The sequence below is a fragment of the Notamacropus eugenii genome, chromosome 1 (assembly GCF_028372415.1).
Source record: "Notamacropus eugenii isolate mMacEug1 chromosome 1, mMacEug1.pri_v2, whole genome shotgun sequence".
In the NCBI taxonomy this organism is placed as follows: domain Eukaryota; kingdom Metazoa; phylum Chordata; class Mammalia; order Diprotodontia; family Macropodidae; genus Notamacropus; species Notamacropus eugenii.
This window is the reverse complement of record NC_092872.1, coordinates 383,283,739-383,304,268: the sequence shown is the minus strand read 5'-3', so window position 1 is coordinate 383,304,268 and position 20,530 is coordinate 383,283,739. Positions and strand designations below refer to the sequence as shown.

Sequence of the window (20,530 nt, the reverse complement as noted above, 5' to 3'; positions counted from 1 at the left end):
CATTGCATGACTATAGTGAAAATGTATTCAATAGGAAAGTATATGTAGAACCTATACAGAATTGCATGCTGTCGTGGGGAGGGAGGGGGGTAGTGGGGGGTAGGTGTAGGGGGGATAAAATCTTAATTTTATGGCAGTGATTGTAAAACATTAAAAAATAATAATAATAAAATTAAATTAAAAAAAAAAGAAAACCTCAAAACCAAAAATAAAAAAAAAAGAAAAGAAAGGTTAACTCGGGGTGCCACTGGGCACAAAGGCCGAAGTCCTAGAGAATTAGAGTGAATTACTGATGCCTTACGGGAATAGCTTTGGAAGGAAAAAGTCCTCTCTCAAACCAAGAAGAACCGGACAACAAACAGGTAGGAAGCCTCCTCTTCTCCCCGCCCCCCCCCCGCCCCCCCTCCCCCCCCCCCCCACGAGAGGAGAACGCGTTCTCTGCGGCCTGACCCTCAGGGCGAACCGTAGGAGAAGGGGTAAGCCGGGCCTGGGCGGGGGGAAGCATGAAGGGGGCGGGGCTGGAGGAGCTTGCTCTCTTTTCTTTGCGACAGGAGCCGCAGAGCGACGCCGCCGGCCGGAGCTAACGGCCTGGGAGAGCGTGGTGTTCACGCCGCCGCCTTCCTCCTGCCAGGCCGCGCAGCCATGGGCCCCGAGCCGCGGATGCTTACGCCCTCCCCCAACTGGTACTGCTCCCGCTCCAGCGACGCCGGCCCGGGGGGGCTGTTCGGGTTCGCCGCGAGGACCTCGGTCTACCTGCTCCAGATCGGCCTGGGCCAGAGCCCCTTCCACGGTAACCGCCCCGGCCCGACCCGACCTGACCCTGCCTGCCCCCTGCGGCCCCAGGGGGGCGAGATCTACCGGCCGCCTGGCCTGGCCCCTACCCCCTGCCCCGGGGACTGCCGTGCGGCCGGGCTCCTGAACCCGAGGTCAGGAACTTGTGCCGCAGCTTTTTTGTACAATTATTTCAGTTTTCCTGCGTTCCTGTGTAATCCCATGTAATTCTGCGTGCCTTTTTATTTTGCATTGAAAAACACCCCGAAAAAGTGGTGCTTAGGCTTCATCAGGCGGCCACGGCCACGGTTTAAGAACCCCCTGATGGAAGTCAACCTAAGGACAAGTAGATAGAACGCAGCACCGGGAGTCAGGAAGGAGGAGCCGAATTCAAATCCTGCCTCCGACGCTTGTACGTTGTCCATACCCAGGACAGGTCACTTCCTCTCTCGGCTTCAGTTTCCTCGTTTGTAAAATGGTGGTAGCAGTAGCACCTACCTCTGAGGGTTGTTGTAAGGCTCGTGAGATACCATGTTAGATATCTTTATTGATGTTTATTATTTGAAGTTGAATGAATGAATGGCCAGTCAAGAGGCATTTGGTAAGCAGCTGATGAGGGAGAAACTCTTTACAAAGTAGCAATTCCTGCCCATGAGGAGGCGTCCATTGTAAAGGCATTCCAAAAGTCTGAGTGCATTTTTAAGACTTTTGCAACACCCTATATTGTTGAATGAAAAAATGAATCCGTCAAACACACAGTCAGCGAGGCATAGCAGGTAGAGTCCATGTATTTGAGATGAGAAAACCTGGGTGAAAACTCACCTCAGATTCCTAGTGAGCTGGCAAAGTCACCACAAGCACCTACCTAACCTCCTTGGCGGTTGTCAGTAACACAGTATAAAACATAATGACAAACTGTTATTACTAATTGATTTATTTCTGGTTATATTGACAATGGGGCCAAACCAGAAAGACAAGAAGGCACTCTTTACCAAGAGAGAAAATAATAGGGGGCCCTGAGGTTATGTGTACATATTATTATTTTATCATCATCAGTATCCATCCCAGTGAAGAGATACAATGAATCTGCTTGGGGTAACTGCTCCACCCTCTCCTTGTGCTTGCTGAAGGTCTGTAGTGTAGTGGAATAAGCCCTGAATTAAAACCTTGATTATTACTTCATCTTTGTGACCTTAGGCAAATCATTTAACCCATCTGAGCTTGAGTTTCCTCATCTGAAAAATAAGGATGCTGGACTTGATCACCTCTGAGGACCTTTTGTCCTTTCAATCTGAAATTTTAAGACAGCTTGAAGAAGAAAAAGTAACTACCAGCTGATGATTAGAAACTTAGAAAAGTAAATCTGAGGCCCACATACATATAATCTGGTTGATATGTCTCATATAAGGCATATCTTATATGACAAAGCTTCTCTCCAGTGAAGTTGCAAAATAGGGTGTTTAATCAAGGTTGCTCCGGATGTTCATTTTGGTCAATAGCAGTAATTCTTATATGGCATTTTAAACTGATATTTGTTTTTTCTTATAGTCCTAGGAGAGTTGGTAGGACACACAGAAAGGGTTTCTGGCTTCACATTTTCTCACCATGTGGGTCCAATCAACTTCTGTGCCAGTAGCTCTGATGATGGAACAGTGAAAATCTGGGATGTAGAAAATAGAACAGTTGTGACAGAACATACACTCCATCAGGTAATATAATCCAACACTGTTTTCTCAGTGTGACTTTTGCATAATGAAGATTTACAGTTCCTTTGAGGCCATAGTTCAAATCCTGTTTCTGACAATTAACTAGCTGTGTAAGACCATGGGTAAGTCACTTATTTGCTCTAAGCTTATTTCCTCATCTGTAAAATGGGGAATAAGAGTAATAGTAGTCACTATCACAGGTTTATTGTGAGGTTCAAATAAGAGAATACATGTAAGGCACTTACTAAATTTAAAGTATTATAGAAATGAAAGTCATATGTGCTTGTACTATCTCGTTTGTCTGTTCCCACTGACTTTCTTATCACATTACCATTAACTATTAATTGTGTTATGACCTCATTTTCTTTGCTCCAGGATTTTAGGAATTTGTTTTATCCTTTTAGAAATGACACCATATACCTCTTCAACTATAAGAAAAGGATTGCCTGAATCAGAGGTGTCAAATATGTGGCCCATAGGTCACATATAACCCACAACACTTCCAAGTGTATCCAAACCATATTAAAATGTAGTTCCTATCTAGTTTTAATGCACTGATGTAGTAAAAGATGCTGCCATAGGATTCTTCTTCCTTTAGAAGTACTTTTCCTTTTGAGAAAGCAAAGAAGGGAAGATGGGACCAATAAATTTTACTTAGCAGGCCCTTTGTGTGTAAAGTTATATGGAGAAAATATTTGAACAGTGGTTAAAATTGTTCCTTGGATTTTTCTGGCCAGTTTCTCTATCCCTTTATTTGTTCACTGTAACCTTTTCAGTTTCTTTTACCAAGTTATTTAGCTAATAAGCTTCAAAATTGTGGTTTTTTTCCTTTAAAGAATACCATATCAGCTTTGCATTGGTCACCTAAAGTAAAGGATCTGATTGTATCAGGGGATGAAAAGGGAATAGTCATTTGTTATTGGAATAACAGAAATGACAGCCAGCACTTCTTCCCAGAACCCAGGACGATCTTTTGCATTACTTGTTCACCTCATCATGAAGATTTAGTGGCCATTGGGTATGTACTGTTGCATTTTGGAGGAAGGGGGTAGGGAGAGTGGTAACTTGTTTTTATTTGGAATATTTGAAATATTTGCTTTGATTCTTTGTTAAGAGTGTTCTTTTTTTCAAGAATCTCAAAGATGTTTGAGGCAGTCCTCTGGTCCAACCTTTGGCCCCAGTCAATGAGTTCTTTCTACAGCATGCTGGAAGCATGATCATCTATCCTTGGCTTAACCTTTTTTTGTATCATAGACCTCTTTGACAGTCTGGTGAAACCTATGGACTCATTCTCAGAATTTTTTGAACACATTAAATAAAATATATAAGATTCCCGAAGAAGCCAATGATATTGAAATAAAATTTTTTAAAAAACAAATTTGTAGACTCTGGGTTAGGAAACAGGCTCTAGCAATAAGGAGCTTTCTGTTGCAGTATTGAAGAGTTTTAGCTATTAGAAAGTTCTTTCATATTTATATTCCTTTCACCCATATCAGAGTTTGGAATATTTTTAAACTAGAAGATTTAAGCATGGCATAGGGAAAGAACATTGGTCTTGGAGACAAAACATTTAGTAGATGAAGTAACTTGCTTCAGGTCACATACCTCTCTGGGTTTCAGTTACCTCCATAAGACATGATTGCCAAGGTCTCTTCCAGTTCTATTCTGGGACTCTTGTGATTTAACCAGTCAGAAGTTCATGTCATACACTGGGTTCCTACCATCTTATCTTCCTGCAGTGGGAGTAGTTTCAGACAGGGATTAGTAGGTACACTGATGGTGAACCTCAGTGTGTTAGCCATCACCACTAAATTATAAAAGGAACTGTTATGCTTATATCCTAAGGCAATATTTTAACCTAATCACTAGCAGACAGTCACTGAGGGGAAACAGGTTCATGATCTTATGACTGCTTCCTTATTTGAACCAGCCCTCCCACAGAGTATAGTAATGCACTGAGAGCAACCACCTAGATCCCTTATGGGACCTGAGACTAGTCTACCTCTTTCTTCAATGTATGCAGCCATTTTCTCCCAGAAAGTAGAGGGGACTCATTTACAGACACTACCAGGAGAAACCTTGCTTTTATGTGCTTAGCTGAAGGGTGGAAAACACTCATACCCCACTTTTACCACACTACTAATCCATCTCCTTTTCTAATCATAATAAAGATTTTATGCCACTTCTTGCCTTTAAGTCATTGTTAATGATATGCTACAGTCTACTTAGACCTACCATGTGTGTCTCTCTTTGGGTCATCTGTAGTTTTTTATTTTTCCATGATCATGGTGCTCCATAATTAACATCCATATAGTAACCCTAGGATAATGTTGGTGTTAAATGGGTTTGTATATGAAGCAGCAGCTTGGGATCAGTGAAAGCTTTGCAAAGTTTTCCAAGTGCAGTTTAACCTACACTCTTTCTCCAGTTCTCAGCCAAACATTGTTCATTTACAATTTTTAAAAAAAGAAATTTCACATGATTGTGTGGGATAGTTTCTACTAAGAAATCAGGAAATTAATATGAGGAGGGGGACAAGAAAATTGACATTTTAACTTCTTTGTTAAGCAAAAAGGAAAAAAATAAGGTTGTTAGAAAAGGATTTTTTCAGGTCTGAATTTTATTATTAGGTTTTTTCTTGTCTTTGATCATTGTGTGAAATCCTTTATTTCCCAGTTATAAAGATGGCATGGTGATTATAATTGACATCAGTAGGAAAGGAGATATACTTCACAGGCTGAGAGGTCATGATGATGAAATTCATTCCATAGCATGGTGTCCATTACTTGGTGAAGAGTGCTTGACCATACGTCCAGAAGAGAACTCAGGTAGGCATGAGGCGTGGGGGGAAAACACGGTTGCATGTTGCTTAGATGGCAAACCTCTAGATATTGTGGGAAAAGTATTTTCCAAGAAACAAAATGGACTTTTGCTTGAAATGAAAGTTTAAAATAGGATATTATGTCCTCCCAGATGAACATGAGATTCCTAATGGAAAAGTTGTTCAACAGACCCCAGTAACAAAAGGCTGCTACCTGGCTACTGGAAGCAAAGATCAGACTATACGAATCTGGAGCTGCTCTAAAGGCCGAGGTAAGGCTGCAGTGTGTTTGTGAAATAGTCTTTGTTTTATCAGTTTAGCCAGTATCTGCCTTTTTACCATCTTTTGCTCCTCATTCTGCCCTCTGTGGCCTAGAAAAAATAAAGTTAATCACCCAAATTATAGCCCTTCAAAAGCTTTTAGACAATCCCACTTTTACCCCAATCCATCCCTTTTCCATACTAAATATCCAGTATGCTTCACCTGGTTTTTGTATGATACGATCTCAGTACCTCCTAGGTACACTTTCCTTTATTTATATGCTCTTTCTGTATCAGTACCCTTTCTTAAGTATTATAGAACTAGAGGTTCCCTGAGGTCGCTTCAAACTCCTATTCTACAAATATGTCATCAGATATATTCTAAACAGAGCAGAGTTCTGCAGCATTACCTCACTAATTCCATAAACTCCCCCTCTTAAACTCACTTGAGCTTTGGATTCCATATCACACAGTGCATCAATATTGACCTCGTAGTCCACTGAAACTTTTAGAACTTTTTGAGACAAACTGCTCGTTAACCATGCCTTTCCCATCCTATATTTTTATGATGTTGATTTTTTTTTAAATTCAAGTTTAAGACTTTACATTGATAATATTAAATTTTAGCATATTAATAGGTTTTGCCCGTCAAGGTCTTTTTTGGATCCAGATTTTGTTACTCAACCTGTTTTCTTCCCTAACGTTTTGTTGGGTTTTTTTTTACATAAAGATTTGATAAGCATTTCCTCTATGCCTTTATCCAAGATATTGATAGCATTTAAATTAGCACAAGGCCAAGTACAGATCCTTAGGGCACTCCACTGGAAACCTAAGAAATTGACAGTTGAGCCATTAGTGACTTTTCTCTACTAAATTCACAAAACTACTCTTGTTTAGTACACATCTCCATCTTGTCTATTAAAATAATGAGTGATTTTGTCAAATGCTTTGCTTAAATTAACATTTAGGTTAAATTAAACTTGGTATAAGACAACAGATTATAGAAATACACTTTCTTTATCCCAGTGGCAAGTGAAGGGATTATATATTATAAAATGTCACATACAGTGTTTGTATAAGGTTTTGCAGGATTGGTTGTTTTGGGGTCAGTTGCAGAGGAGCAATGAGTAAAATCAAGATTGAACTGGCAGAAGAAAGGCATCAAGAAAAGTATTGTTTTAAATAATAGAAAAATAAAATTTTGATAAACTCTATCTACATCACTCCCTTGTGTACCAGTCTAGAAACTCCCCCAAAAAAGGAGATGAAACTATTCTGTAGTGACCTATTAATGAAGTCACATCAATTCTTTGTGGTTGATATTTCTATATCTAAATGTTGATTAATAAGTAATCCCTTTAAATAACACATACTGGATTTTTTTTTTCAACGAATTCAAGTCAATTTCGCTGGCCTAAAATTTATAGACTCCAGTCTTCCATTTTTAAAAATCAGGGCAACATTTGGCTTTCAACTGTTACAGTAGGTTTCGTTCTCCCACTTACCACAATCTGTTATGACAGGTTATAGATATCACAACTGCCAGGTATTTGCACCACCTGGAGGATAGCTCAGCAGAGACTGTTGAAGGACAGCACATTTAACTATTTCTTAAAAGTATCCCAATTTTGTCTTTTCTTTCCAGTCTCAAGATGACTTTTGGCAGAGAAAATAGAGGCAAATAAGAGTTGAGCATTTCTACCTCTGAGGTTGTGTCATTCTCTGAAGAAAGATACTTTTATTTCCCAATCTTAATGCTGCCACTTCTGCGTTATCACTTTCTGATCTCATGTGGAATCCTAGAACCAGAAGAAATGCACCCCAACCCAGAGCATGAATGTTTTCTACTATATTGGCCAAAAGTCTACTGAAAGAGAGGCTTCCCACCCTTCCTCCGCAAAGCTTAACTGCCTTCCAGTGGGAGATCTACTTCCAGCTGAACATTGCTTCAAATGCATTCCTACCTTTCCCTCTTCCCCCAGAAGCAGTGTTAGAAATGGAATGTAAATTCCCAGATTAAGCCACAACAATCCTGTTTAGTTAAAATGATACTATCTATATTGTGTAACATTCATTTCTATGGGAAGTAGTTTTAAACAATTGCTGTTACTTGTTGAACTTATATCACTGTTCATTAGTAGTAAATGTATTTCCCCTATTCCCAGTTTCCCAGGCTGGTTACCTTCATGTTCTACTGGACCTCTTGATCACAGTCACCCCATACATCCAATCTGTTGCCAAATACCATCATTTATGCCTTTGCAACATCTTTCTTGTATGTCCCCATTTCAGAGGTGGGAAACCTGCTGCCCTGAGGCCGCATGGGACCTTCTAAGTCCATAGGTGCAGCCCTTTGACTGAATCCAAACTTCACAGAACAAATCCCCTTCATAAAAGGATTTGTTCTGTAGAACTTGGACTCAGTCAAAAAGCCGCACCAAGGAAGGCCACATGTGACCACGAGACTGAAGGTTTTTCCAGTCTTATAATTTAATCTCCTCTACATACTTGAGATCCAGCAGCACTGGCCTGCTTACTCTGTATCTAATCTGTTACTTTCCATCTCTCCACTCTCTGCCTTTTGCCCTGGCTCTGTAGTCTCATCTCTGACTCTTAGTTCCCCTGGATTCCTTTAAAACTCATCTAAAATTCCACTTCTCATAGAAGGTCTTTTTCCACTCCCCTCTACTGCTAATGCTTTTCCTCTGAGGTGGATTTCCATTTACTCTATGCCTTGTTTGTATTTCATTATTTGTAAGTTGCCTCCCTCATTGGAATGTCAACTTCTTGAGAGCAGTGACTATATTTACCAGCACTTAGTATAATATCTGTCACATAGCACTTAATAAATGTTTATTGACCTGCTTTGATTAACTATTCAATAGTAATATTTTAGTGCTCAACCATGAATTACTTCTTATCTATAGGAGTGATGACTTTGAAATTACCCTTTCTGAAGAGACGAGGGGGAGGTGTGGATCCCACAGTTAAAGAGCGACTCTGGTTGACAATCTTCTGGCCCACTGGCCAACCCACCCAGCTGGTATCCAGTTGTTTTGGGTGAGTAGGCTTTATTGGCTTTATTATGTCTTTCATTTTCTTATTTTGTCTTTTGAGTCATTTCCTGGGGTTCTGTTTCTAGGGAAGGTAAGAAAAGAAAGAATTGAACTAAGCTTAAAGCAACTCTGGTCACGTTAGGAATTATGGAATGTGGCAAATCCTCTAGCAAATTATTTGTGTATAAGTATTTTAATTAATTTGACATAAAGGGGAAATGTGATAAGGGAGAAAGAGAAACTTTTTTTGAAGAACCCTGACTATATAACTGAAGCACTGTTTTCCTCATATGAATAATGAACTAAATCAATCTTTCCCTTTACAGAGGTGAATTGCTGCTCTGGGATCTCACCCACTCTGGGAAACGAAAATGCACCCTGTTTAGCACCTCATCAGAGGGGCAGAATCACTCAAGGATCGTGTTTAATTTATGTTCAGTCCAGACTGAAGATAAAGAACTTCTGCTTTCCATTTCTATGGATAGGGATGTAAGTTGTATTTGTTGAATAAATATACAGTAAGGAAAAATGGGTGGTGAACATAGCATTCTCCTAAGAGGAAGGATGTTTGTAAGGATCCTGAGGCTAGAAATAGCTTTTACGGCTGAACCCTAAAAGCTTCTTTAAAGGATTTTTACCCTCTCTGTACCATTACTACCAGCACTTATGGAATTTGGGGGGGGAAAGGTTTTTGAATTTTGTTGGTGACTAAAAAGCTTGTTTCAGATGTGCCAAGGCCCCTCTCTTCACAGGAACTTGTCATCACTTAACTTTAAAATTTTCTTTGTTTCTCAGTTTTAATGGAGCTTTTTTTTTTACTTTTATGAAATTGCTCTGGGAACAAACTGGGAGCAAACAATAGAAGACCCTATTTTTGTGCCTTTCCTCTTAGCTTGCTGTTAGGCTCTATTTATTAGATGAAATGCGTTTTTCCATAAGGGACTTCTTGTTATTTAAAAATCTACTCTCTTTTCTCTATAGTGTTACAATATTACTTTCTAAAGTATTTCCCTTTCAGCATTATTTCTCTCAGGTGTTCCTGATTTCTGGAGTTTTATGATTACTGTAGAAAATGCTATAGTTCTGTAAAGTGAAAAGAATACTATACTTGGGGAGTCAAGGAGAAGTAGATTTTACTAATTATTTGATATCTTTGGGCCTCCCATTTACATATCTAAAAAATAAAAGGATTGTACTTGGTGGTCTCTAAGGTCCCTTATAGCTAAAAGGTTATGCAATTTGGAGCTATCTTATTTTAAAGATTTTCCCCCTCCCCTCCCACAGTCTTAATAGAAGAGTTTAACTAGTTTTTGACTGTACTCAGTTCCCTCAGATATGTTCTTCTCCTATCCTTTCCTTTCTCTTCCCCTCAACCTTGAACTTTCAGTTTCTTAATTTTGCTTATCTAGTTTACTTCCTTAACTGGTACCTGTGCCCCTTTCCTTCAACCTTTGCAGGTGAAGTGTTGGGACATGACAACCTTGGAATGCTGTTGGACACTGCCTTCCCTTGGAGGATTTGTCTATAGTCTGGCTTTCTCCCCTGTGGACATGGGCTGTTTAGCCATAGGTGTTGGAGATGGCATGATACGAGTGTGGAATACACTATCCATAAAAAACAACCATGATGTGAAAACCTTTTGGCAGGGCATCAAATCCAAGGTTACATCGGTAAGTGTGCTTTTAGCTTACTTTTTACCTTTTTTCCCCCAGCCATGTCATTCCCTCATACTTTTAAAAAATAGGTATTTTTTCCTCTGAAACACCCTAAGGTGAATTGGTCTAGGTATCATTCTAAGAATTTTTTTCTATAGAAATTTTAACTGAAATAGATCAAAGTATCTAACATGAGACCAGTCATTTCTGAAATTCAGAGTTCAGTAATCCAGCATTATACTTAAGATGGAAAAATGAGATGAGAATGTCTTGGGATTTATATGATTTGCATCTCACTTGTCCTCATTTGGGGGTTCTTTTGCAGCTATCTTGGCATCCAACTAAGGAAGGTTGTTTGGCTTTTGGAACTGATGATGGAAAAGTGGGAATGTATGACACCTACTCCAACAAGTAAGACATGAATGTTAGTTGAGCAGTTTTTGATGAACTGCTGTCAAAAGAAGTGATTTAGGGACCAAGTGTCAGATTTAGAATGACATGGTCACTTCTGAGAGACTGCTGCTTTGTTAGATCTGGAAAGAACTTGAAGATTATCTAATCCATCTCTCCTTACTTTGAATAATGGATCATTTTTGTGACCACTAGATCCCAAACTTAACCAATCCATTTATTTTGAGTTACCTTTATTAATGATTAAAATCCTGCTTTTATAATAAAATAGACTGTCTTATTTTCTAGGAAAAAACCTATTAGTGTACTAATGATCAGTGCTTAGCAAGAAAACCTAGATGTTTCCTGTGGCTCCTGAGCTGAACAGTCAGAATTATTTTTTCTTAACAAATAGGAACAGATTTTACGTTTCGATCATTCTCCCTTATAGCTACAGTAGTGTCACCATGTTTACCTCGTGACTAGAAACAGTTGCTTGACTCTAGCAATCAATTGAGAGGGAGTGAAATAAAGAAAAATTTGAGTGAAATGATTCCATAGATTGTTTTTTCATGAACTTTGTCAGTAAGAATTACATTTATATCTGCATGTTATATATTTTGCACTTAATGATTTTAGTATTAATTATAGTGATAGTGATTTTGAGCTCCTCCATTTCAGACAGAAAGACTATTTAAGGGAACTTGTTTGTATTTTAACCCTTTTGATTCTTATTTCTAGACCACCACAGATTTCTAGTACTTATCATAAGAAGACAGTGTACTCTTTGGCCTGGGGCCCTCCTGTACCCCCAATTTCACTTGGTAAGTTTGGGAGGCATTATACAAAAGTTGTTCATTTTCAGGAATCCTAGAATATTGTAAATCAGCTAGTTTTACCCTGTCATTTGAGAGAGAAGTACAAAGAGGAGGTGATTTGCTCAAATATAAACATGTTAAGGTGTGGAACTGTGTATCAAGCTTGGTTTTGTACTGTCTTAATGGTTTGTAAGTTGCTCAAGTAGGTGATTAGTGGAAAGGTTGAAGGTAGATCATCTGATTCCAGTACTTGTCTAGGCTCTTCTGTGCTACCTGTCTTCTCTGTAACAATATACTAGATACATGAGATATTTAAAACTTTCACTATGCTACTTGAAAAGCATCTGTCCATTTTTGGTTTGCCCCTAAAAATCCAAAATCAATTTCTCCTTTAATAAATTGAATCTAAGCAATCTAAAGGAATCCCCACTGGTGTTTGACTCTAAAGTACCTGCAGCTAAACACTTCATCGCAGGTAATGATAATTTCTTGAAATTCTTGAAAACTCAAGTTTTGGTTTTTTTCTGTCAAAATATATGCAGATATAGCCTTCAATTAAGGAGGCTAAATTGAGTGCTAAACAAAAAATGATGTTGGTATGATTTCTTTGGGGTTGAGAGAGTAGCTTGGGTACAGGAGTTGTTATGTATTGATTTTTTTATAACTACCCAATAGTGTCTGCTTTTATTTATATTAATATGCAGAGAAAGTAATATGTTGAACAGTAGTATTCGACAAAGTATTGGCTTGCATCAGTTCCTTCCATTAGCACTACCTTGGTCAGGAATTCAGTTACTGTATCTGGGGAGAATGAATAACAACATAACAGAATTCTAACAACATAAAGCTCTACATGTAAAAAAAAAATCAACACCCTTAATTTTTCACGTTTGTTAACAACAAAAACTACTACTGCAAGCAACTCCTGAGGAAATCGTAAGTCTTTGACAACTAATACTTCCTAGGTGTCCTCTTTCTGTCATGATGCACTTGGAATATTTCACCTGTTGTCTCTGTGCAGATGATTCATATATCCCTACTCATCTCTTTTCTTTGCTCCAGCTCATATTTCCAACTGTTTACTAGACATTTCTACTTGAATATCTCCCCATTACTTGTCTAAAACCAAAAGTATCATTTTCCCTATTAAACCTACTTCTTAAATTTCCCTGTTTCTGTTAATGGTACCATTATCTTAATTGCTACTCAGACTCAAAATTTCAAGGGCGTCTTTAAATCTACAGCCAATTACTCCTCCCAGCTTAAGATGCAGAATAATACATATATTCTTGTCGTAGCCGATGAAGGGATTTATTCTGCTTCGGTGCGTGTTTTATTGCAAGGGTTTTGTTTCATTGTTCTTCCACTTCATCCCCCAGGGATGGAAGAATGGAAGGGAAAGAACATAAGTATTTGTTAATTAAGATATACACATTTTTAAAGAATTTTTAAAAATCATGTTCCCCAAATCTCTTATTTCATTTCTGTCCCTACCTCTTTCATTTCTTCTCTGTCACAATAATGTCCTCTACTCGGGGTACTGAAGACCAGAGCATTTCAGTTAAGTTCTGTTACAGTTTGGGAGAGTAAAAGGTGAATGAATGAACTGTTTAGAAAAAGGTGAGAGCTAGCAAAGTAGCTATTGCAGCAAAATGAATAGAGTTAGGGGCCTCGAGTCAGGAAGACTTCCTTTCCCCAAGTTCAGATCTGGCTTCAGACGCTTACTAGCTGTGTGACCCTGGGCATGTCACTTAACCCTGCCTGCCTCAGTTTCCTCATCTGTAAAATAAACTGGAGAAGGAAATGGCAAACCATTCTCTTAAATCATTTCCAAGTATTTTTAAAATATCACCTATGTGCCAGCCAGTATTCTAGGCACTGGGGATACAAATATTAAGAGTTAAACAGTCCCTGTAGTAATAACAAACTTACATTCTAAAGTATATATAAAATTTTAGACAATAGAAAGTTAATAAATGCACATGTCTATACATATACACAAAATAATTAAATACAAAGTGGTTTGGTAGGGAGAGAGCTAGCAGTTGGCAGGACTACCAGATTAGTCTTACTACAATAAATTTTTCAGTCATGTCCTTGTTATCCTTGACCAGAAACCTTCAGTGACCCAAAGGTTTACATTACAATTTAAGCCCATACTCCACAGTCAAACCTTGAACAGTCTCCTCCAACCCCTCTACTTTTATCTACTACTGTTATTTGTCAGTTACCTATTTTCCAGTCAAATTGAACTACTTAAAATTCTCCACAAATAACCTGGCTTTCTTAATTACATTCCTCTCTCTCCCATTCTTTCTCTTTGGAATACCTTTCTCTTCCAGTAACATTTTACTTGTCCAATTTCTGCCCATTGTTCAAATACTTGGTTTTTTTAATTCTTTCCCCATAGTTGTTTGTATGCAGTCTCTTGACTTTAAACTCCAGAAGGACAAGTACTGTATTTTGTTCAGATTCTCCACCATAGTGTCTTACATGAGACCCGGAGAGAGATTTAAGGGAACGATATTAAGATCCATTTTGGAGTCTGAATTGTGATGTCCACTGGAGACCTCTTCTGATAGTACAGAATGAGAAGTACATTTTTAGTGATGGTCTGTGTATGGATTTCTTTTGCTTGACTATTCTTTCTATTTATAAGAGTTTTGCTTTTACTTTTCTTCACTTGAGAGGGCAAAGAAGAAAACTAATGATGGTACTGCCAAAAAACAAATGGAAAGAGGGTCATTGCAGGAAATTAAATCAATAAAGCAATCAGCAAAAATGTATTAAGCACCTACTATGTGCCAGGCACTATGTTAAGTTCAGAAGGAAACAGGAACTTTTGAAAATCATCTCTTGAATTTATTATAGACTTTTTAAAAGGAAGCTATATGCAATAGAGCTTCACAATTTCATATACCAAAAAGTAATTGGATAGTAGCAAGGTTATAAAAACAACATTGCCCCCACAGAAGAAAGTTATGTGGTTTTGTTTTTTTTTTTTAATACCCAGTACTTAAGCCTTTTGAAACATATAGTTTTGTTGTGATTGTTTTTGTGCAATAAAATCATGTTCAGTGAAACCCCTTTCATCTTTCTTACTTAGGCAGAGATGGTGACAAGCCTGCTGTCACTTTATATAGTTGTGCAGGAGAAGGGATCATCTTGCAACACAATCCTTGGAAACTCAACGGGGAGGCCTATGACATCAATAAAGTCATCAGAGACACCAATACAATAAAAGTGAGTTTTGCAAGCCAAAGCTTTTTTATTCCTACTAATGGAGATTTTTCTTGGGTTTCTAGCCTTATATCATGGATGAGACTATTGAAAGTTATATATATTTTTTCAGATGTCAACATCTAAAACAATTCTTTATTTTCTAATAGGCACTAAATTGTGTTCCAAAGTCAGTTGGTCTCAGTTGTGATGTTTAATTAGAATCTTAATAAGTGACATTTTCTAATGCTTTAAAGTTTGCAAAGTGCTAACATCCATTATCCAGTTTGAGCTTTACGAAAGCCATTTGAGGTAAATGCTACTCATGTTATTAGGACAATTTTTTTTAACTTGTTTCTTTTCCAAGTCCATCTTGCATTATGCTTTTTTAAAAGTAGTTTTTTTGACTCATTTCCTGAAACATTTCATAAATCACAGTTCTTAGAGCTAGGTGAGAATTCAAGGTCATATGGTACAGTCTCTGTATTTAGACTAATTAATATGTCAGTTGCTCCATTTTACAAATGAGGCCAAGAAAGGTAAAAATATTTTTCATCCAGTGTCACAGTCATTTCAGTCTGTTCATCAACGAACAGGCACCTACTCTTTACTATGTACTGACCTGGGCACACAAAGGAAAAGAATGCAATAATCACTGCTTTTATGTCATCTGAAAGCAATTTAACTACTAGACAGTCAGTAAACATTTATTAAACACCTACTGTTTGCTATGTGCTGGTGTTAGACAAGTGTTTGCTGTCTCTGAAAAGTAAGCTTTGAATCCTCTATTCTTCCAAAAGAATTTCTTTCAACATTGCTTAATTGTAATTTTTATGTGGACAACATAAATGTTAGAATATATGGTATGCTAAATTGTCATTTTGCTGATACCTTTTCATTCAACAAATTTATTAGGCTCCCATTATCTGAAAGTTGTAGTTAAGTAATGTCCTACTCTTGGTGACCCCATTTGGGGTTTTCTTGTCAAAGATGTTAGAGTGGTTTGCCATTTCCTTCTCCAGGTCATTTTACAGAGGAGGAAACTGAGGCAAACAGTTAAGTGACTTGTCCAGAGTCATACAGCTAGTAAGTGTTTGAGGCCATATTTGACCTCAGGACATCCTGAGTCTAGGCTTTCTGTGTCCGTTGTGCCACATAGCTGCCTCCATTTACATTCTGCCAGCAAATGTAACAGGTTAAGTGAACTGAATAAGAGAGAAGCTAACATTTGGGAGGAAGGGAAGTTAAGCAAAAGCTTTGTTATGGGAACTAGACCCTCAACTAAACCTTGAAAACAAGGATTCTGATAGAAATGAGAAGGGAGCACATTGCAGTCACAGTAGTCTGTGTGAAGATATAGAGACAGTGAATGGAATAAGGAGTTTAGATCAACTAGCAGTAAGATTCAGCAAAAATAGATCATGTGGAAAATCTGTAAAAGTGGGAGCAAGGTCGTGGGGAGCATTAAATAATTTGGTGACTGGTTTGTACTTTATCCCATTTGAAGCCTAAGAATAAGAGAAGTCAAGCCTGTGTCTTAGGAAGGGTAGCAGTGTGCAGGGATTAAAAATAAAGAAGCAAATGAAGAGGCTGCTGCAGTAATCCAGGTAAGAGGTAAAGAAGGCCTTTGTAAAGGCTGGTAGGAGGTGAGTGCAGTGAAAGCAGGAAATAGGAGAATTGTAGGGGAGCTGATGAAACTTGGCATCGGATAAAATGTGGAGGAGAAAGGAGGAATGAGAAATCACTTCTTGGTCATAAACTTAGGATCAAAGGAAGCTGAAAGGGAATATCCAGATGTAGGAAAAAAACCAAGAAAGTGTCATGACAGAAGCCAAGGGAGGATGAGGACTGAGAAAAGGTGACAAAATTTAGTAGTTTAGAGATTGTTGGTAACCTGAGAAGGAGCGGTTGGAGTAATTGCTTCAGAAACCAGATTGCAAGGGGTTGAGAAATGAGTAAGAGGTGAGAAAATGGAGACAAAAGTAGGTTGTTTTTGTCTACAAGTTCAGCTGTAAAAAGGAGAAGAGGAATTTTTGATAGCTTCAGGGCATGGCAGAGTAAAATAAAAAATTTTTTTATTTTTTTGTCTTTTAAAGATGGAGCAAAACTGAGATAAGAAGCCAGTGGTTAAGGAGCAATTGAAGATAAAAGAAAGGGGCAGTGACCGGAGGATAGCTGATCTCTGTAGATACCTATCATTGGACCAGAAATATAGATATATCTCTGGAGGTGATAGTTAAACCCATGGGAACTGATGAGAGTACCATGGGAGAAAACATAGAGGGAAAAAAGAAGAGGACCTAAGATAAAACCTTTTAGGATATATCGTAAATTGTGGGTGTGATATCAGTGATAACCCAGCAAAGGAGACTAGAGAGGATTCAGAGAGGCTGAAGGAGAACGAGGAGAAAAGTAGTAAATGGGGTCATGAAAGGTTAAAGAAAAGAGTTATCCTGGAGGAGAGCGTGGTCACTAGTGTCAAATGCAATCTATAGGTCAAGAAAAATGAAAACTGAGGAAAGATTTATTTGGTACTTAAGAGATCATTGGTAACAAGCAGTTTAATTCCAGTGATGTGGCCAAAAAATAGATTGCAAGAGGTTGATAATTGAGAGAAGAGAAAGTGGAGATAGCAAGTTATAAAAACTTTTTTCAATGAATTTGAATAAGAGAGAGAGGAGAAATACAGGATGAAGCTTAAACGGATGTTATGGGTCTAGGGAAGGTTTTAGACAAAAGTGAAGAAATCAGCAACTAGGAAGTGTTTGGGGGGGGGGGGCAAGAGGAGGGGTGCCCAGTCTGCTGGAGAAGATGGAAGGGGGTAGTTAGTCTTGGCAAAAAGAAAAACCATCTCTTTGTCAGAAACTAGAGAAAAGGGGGAGGGATGAGTGCAAAGTGATGTCAGGAGGTTTTTTAAAGAAAAGAAAGGGAGAAGTTGCCTCAATTTTCTCAGTAAAATAAGAGGCAGATGCTGAGAGTGGGGAGAGGAGAGAAGTGCGTGAGACTTGAGGGCAGAATAGAAGTTTTAGAATAGCTTCTGTTGGGGTGAACTAGGGAATCAGTTCGTGGAGGAGTAAAAGAACTGCCTTGCCTGTCATAAGGGCCTAACATAACATAAGGGCCATAACATGAATCTGTACTGTACCCACACTACATGGTTGTGAGATTTCATTCAGTTGTTCTTCATAGCTCATAAGTAGAATTCTGCAGAGCATAGCGGCAGTAATCTGGGGTTGAGGTTTTACAAGAGAGAAATGATAATAGGACAAAGGGGCCTTGGATTCAAGCTGAAATGACTATTAGGTTGGTTTTGGAAAGGAAAGATGCCCCTTTGAAGCCAAGTTCAAGTCCTAACTCCTCCAAGAAGCTTTCCAGAATCCATAGTAACCACTCTTCCTTCTTATTGCCCATACCAGTTATTGAGCACTTAGCCTCCACTATCTTCAGCTATTTTAAAACACATCTATAAACTGTAAACTCCTTGGAAGCAGGTAGTATGTCTTTGTATATCCCACAATACCTAATACATTTGTACACGATGTGTACATTGTACATTAGAAAATGTGATAATGGCATCAGATGCCCTTTGATTTCAATATCAGTGATTAATATTGTCAGGGATTTTTATCTTATACGTGAGATTTTGTACAATAGAAATATCTGGAATCTCATCATTTTCTTATAAGGTCACGTTTTTCCTTGTTTATCTGTACTGGGAGAAAGTATATCCCAGAAACTTGGCATTAATCATTTAACCTTTCACTGTGAATTAATTACAAATACACCTATCACCTACGCAAAATTTTTTAGAGTTTTTTTTAAGAGTTTTCCCTTCATACTTTCTTAATCACAGGTTTACAGAGTTTGTGGTGTAGCGTAGCTAAAAGTAAAGAAGGTTTGGTTTTGTTTTGTTTTCTAGTACAAACTGCCAGCACACACAGAGATCAGCTGGAAAGCAGATGGCACAGTCATGGCTCTTGGCAATGAAGATGGGTATGTGTGTGTTTGTTTTTTGTTAATTGTCATTTTCATATATATTTCATTACCAGTTAGAGAATGCCATCTGTAATATTGTTTGGGGAAACCCAGTATTATTTTGGATCTGCTGTTGCTATGAGAGGCATCTGACATGGGGGAAACCACAAGGAATAATTTGAGCATCTTCTGTGATAATAAAGGAAGAGTATGCCGCTGTATTGCCCACCCTTCCATAGTACATGACATGTTCCGCAGTAGTAATTGTTTCTTGTATTGAACCTGATATCGAGAGCAGATCCATCTACACCTTTAAAGAAAGAAAAGTTAAGCAGAATTGTTCTGTAGACTTCAGTAAACCTCCTTTCTATGTTATCTTTCAGGAAAATAGTATTTGATGTCTTTTTACTTTTTAAAAAAAAGTCTTCATCTAAAAGCAACAGAAGCAGAATGGTATGATAGAAAGGGCAGTCTGGCCATCGTTATGAGCCCTGGTTACAGAGAATAAGGCTAAACCTCCTCTGTCACACAGGGCTTTACTTGCATGACCTACCTTTCAGTTGTTTTGAGGATCGCATGAGATTTGTTAGACAGGCCCTGATAGCTATAAAGCACTTGATACATTAGTTATTAAGAATATGTATTATTAATTATTGTCATTATTATATATATTAAAATTATTAATTATATGTAGTATAAGCTACATAACAATCACTAGCCCTGCCTATTTTATTATGAGGGTTAGCAAAACTTTCTAGATTTTGTGGCTTAAACAAAAAAGTTATAAAATTAGGTATATAAAGGTCTTTGTAAACCTTAATACGGTCTAAATGTTAGCTGTTATTTAAGGTTTAAGAAAGTTTTCATTATGTGTTTAAGAATCTTAGTTGTTAGACTCAACTTTTTTTCTTTTGGCACAGTAAATAAGTAAGTCTTATTCATGAGACCATTTATCTCCTCTTTGCTCAGTTTGGTAGAACAGGAGAAATACTGTTTGAGTAGGATTTTAATATCACTCATTTTTCTGGTCTTGATATGTTTTTCATTTCAGATCCATAGAAGTATTTCAGGCTCCTAACTTAAAATTGATCTGTACTATTCAGCAGCACCACAAGTTAGTGAATGCCATTCGATGGCACCATGAGCATGGGACCAACCCAGAATTAAGCTGTTTAATAGCCTCCGGATCCAACAATGCTGTTATTTATGTGCATAACTTGAAGAGTGTGATAGGTAATGGATTTCAGCTTCTGTTACCAACCTAACAGGAATGAGCCATTGATAGTGAAGTAATTTTCAGGCTTTGTACCATTTTAACTTCTTGGTTTTATAAAACAAACTGCATACCAGATGCATTTCCCAAAAACATCACTTTTGTCATGTCTTCTCTGTCCAGAAACTTTCCTTGCTAACCAATTGCATTATAGAATCAGTCACCCTACCTATCTAGCTTTATTTTTCATTTTTCACCTATATAAAACATTGACTACAACTAAACGTACATATTTACTGTTCCCAAGACATGCCATCTTCACTTTCACTACCTACCTTCAACGTCATCTCATGTTCCACCCTTTCTGTGAAGTTCCTTTATCATTCCTACAGGAAAGGATCCTTTTTTCCTCTGAATCCCTACAGTACTTATTAGCGTCCATACCTCTTATATTTGGCACTTATTTTACTGAATGGTATCACTGAATATTTTCCCAGTGAAATTATGTTTCTTAGATTTATATTTCACTCTCCAGATGGTACAGTGCTAAGCATACCTAGCGAATATGCAATAAATACCTGACTGATTTCTTTGTCCATAGCTATGGTGGAAACAAGTGTTATCTTTTTTGTTGCACACAACAGTC

At 38.0% G+C, this 20,530-nt stretch overlaps 1 protein-coding gene across 1 annotated transcript in view; it reads left to right on the top strand.

Moving 5' to 3' along the window:
• The first annotated feature begins 539 nt into the window (after nt 1-539).
• The window catches only part of GEMIN5 (gem nuclear organelle associated protein 5), a 46,321-nt gene continuing 26,330 nt past the window's right edge, over nt 540-20,530 (top strand). The window contains exons 1-13 of the mRNA XM_072630802.1: nt 540-790; nt 2,320-2,480; nt 3,314-3,495; nt 5,154-5,305; nt 5,451-5,570; nt 8,486-8,618; nt 8,941-9,103; nt 10,072-10,284; nt 10,595-10,680; nt 11,401-11,483; nt 14,584-14,720; nt 18,616-18,689; nt 19,723-19,904. Coding sequence (XP_072486903.1) covers nt 643-790; nt 2,320-2,480; nt 3,314-3,495; nt 5,154-5,305; nt 5,451-5,570; nt 8,486-8,618; nt 8,941-9,103; nt 10,072-10,284; nt 10,595-10,680; nt 11,401-11,483; nt 14,584-14,720; nt 18,616-18,689; nt 19,723-19,904 — 1,834 coding nt within the window. The 5' untranslated portion in view covers nt 540-642. The remainder of the gene's footprint in view (nt 791-2,319; nt 2,481-3,313; nt 3,496-5,153; nt 5,306-5,450; nt 5,571-8,485; nt 8,619-8,940; nt 9,104-10,071; nt 10,285-10,594; nt 10,681-11,400; nt 11,484-14,583; nt 14,721-18,615; nt 18,690-19,722; nt 19,905-20,530) is intronic.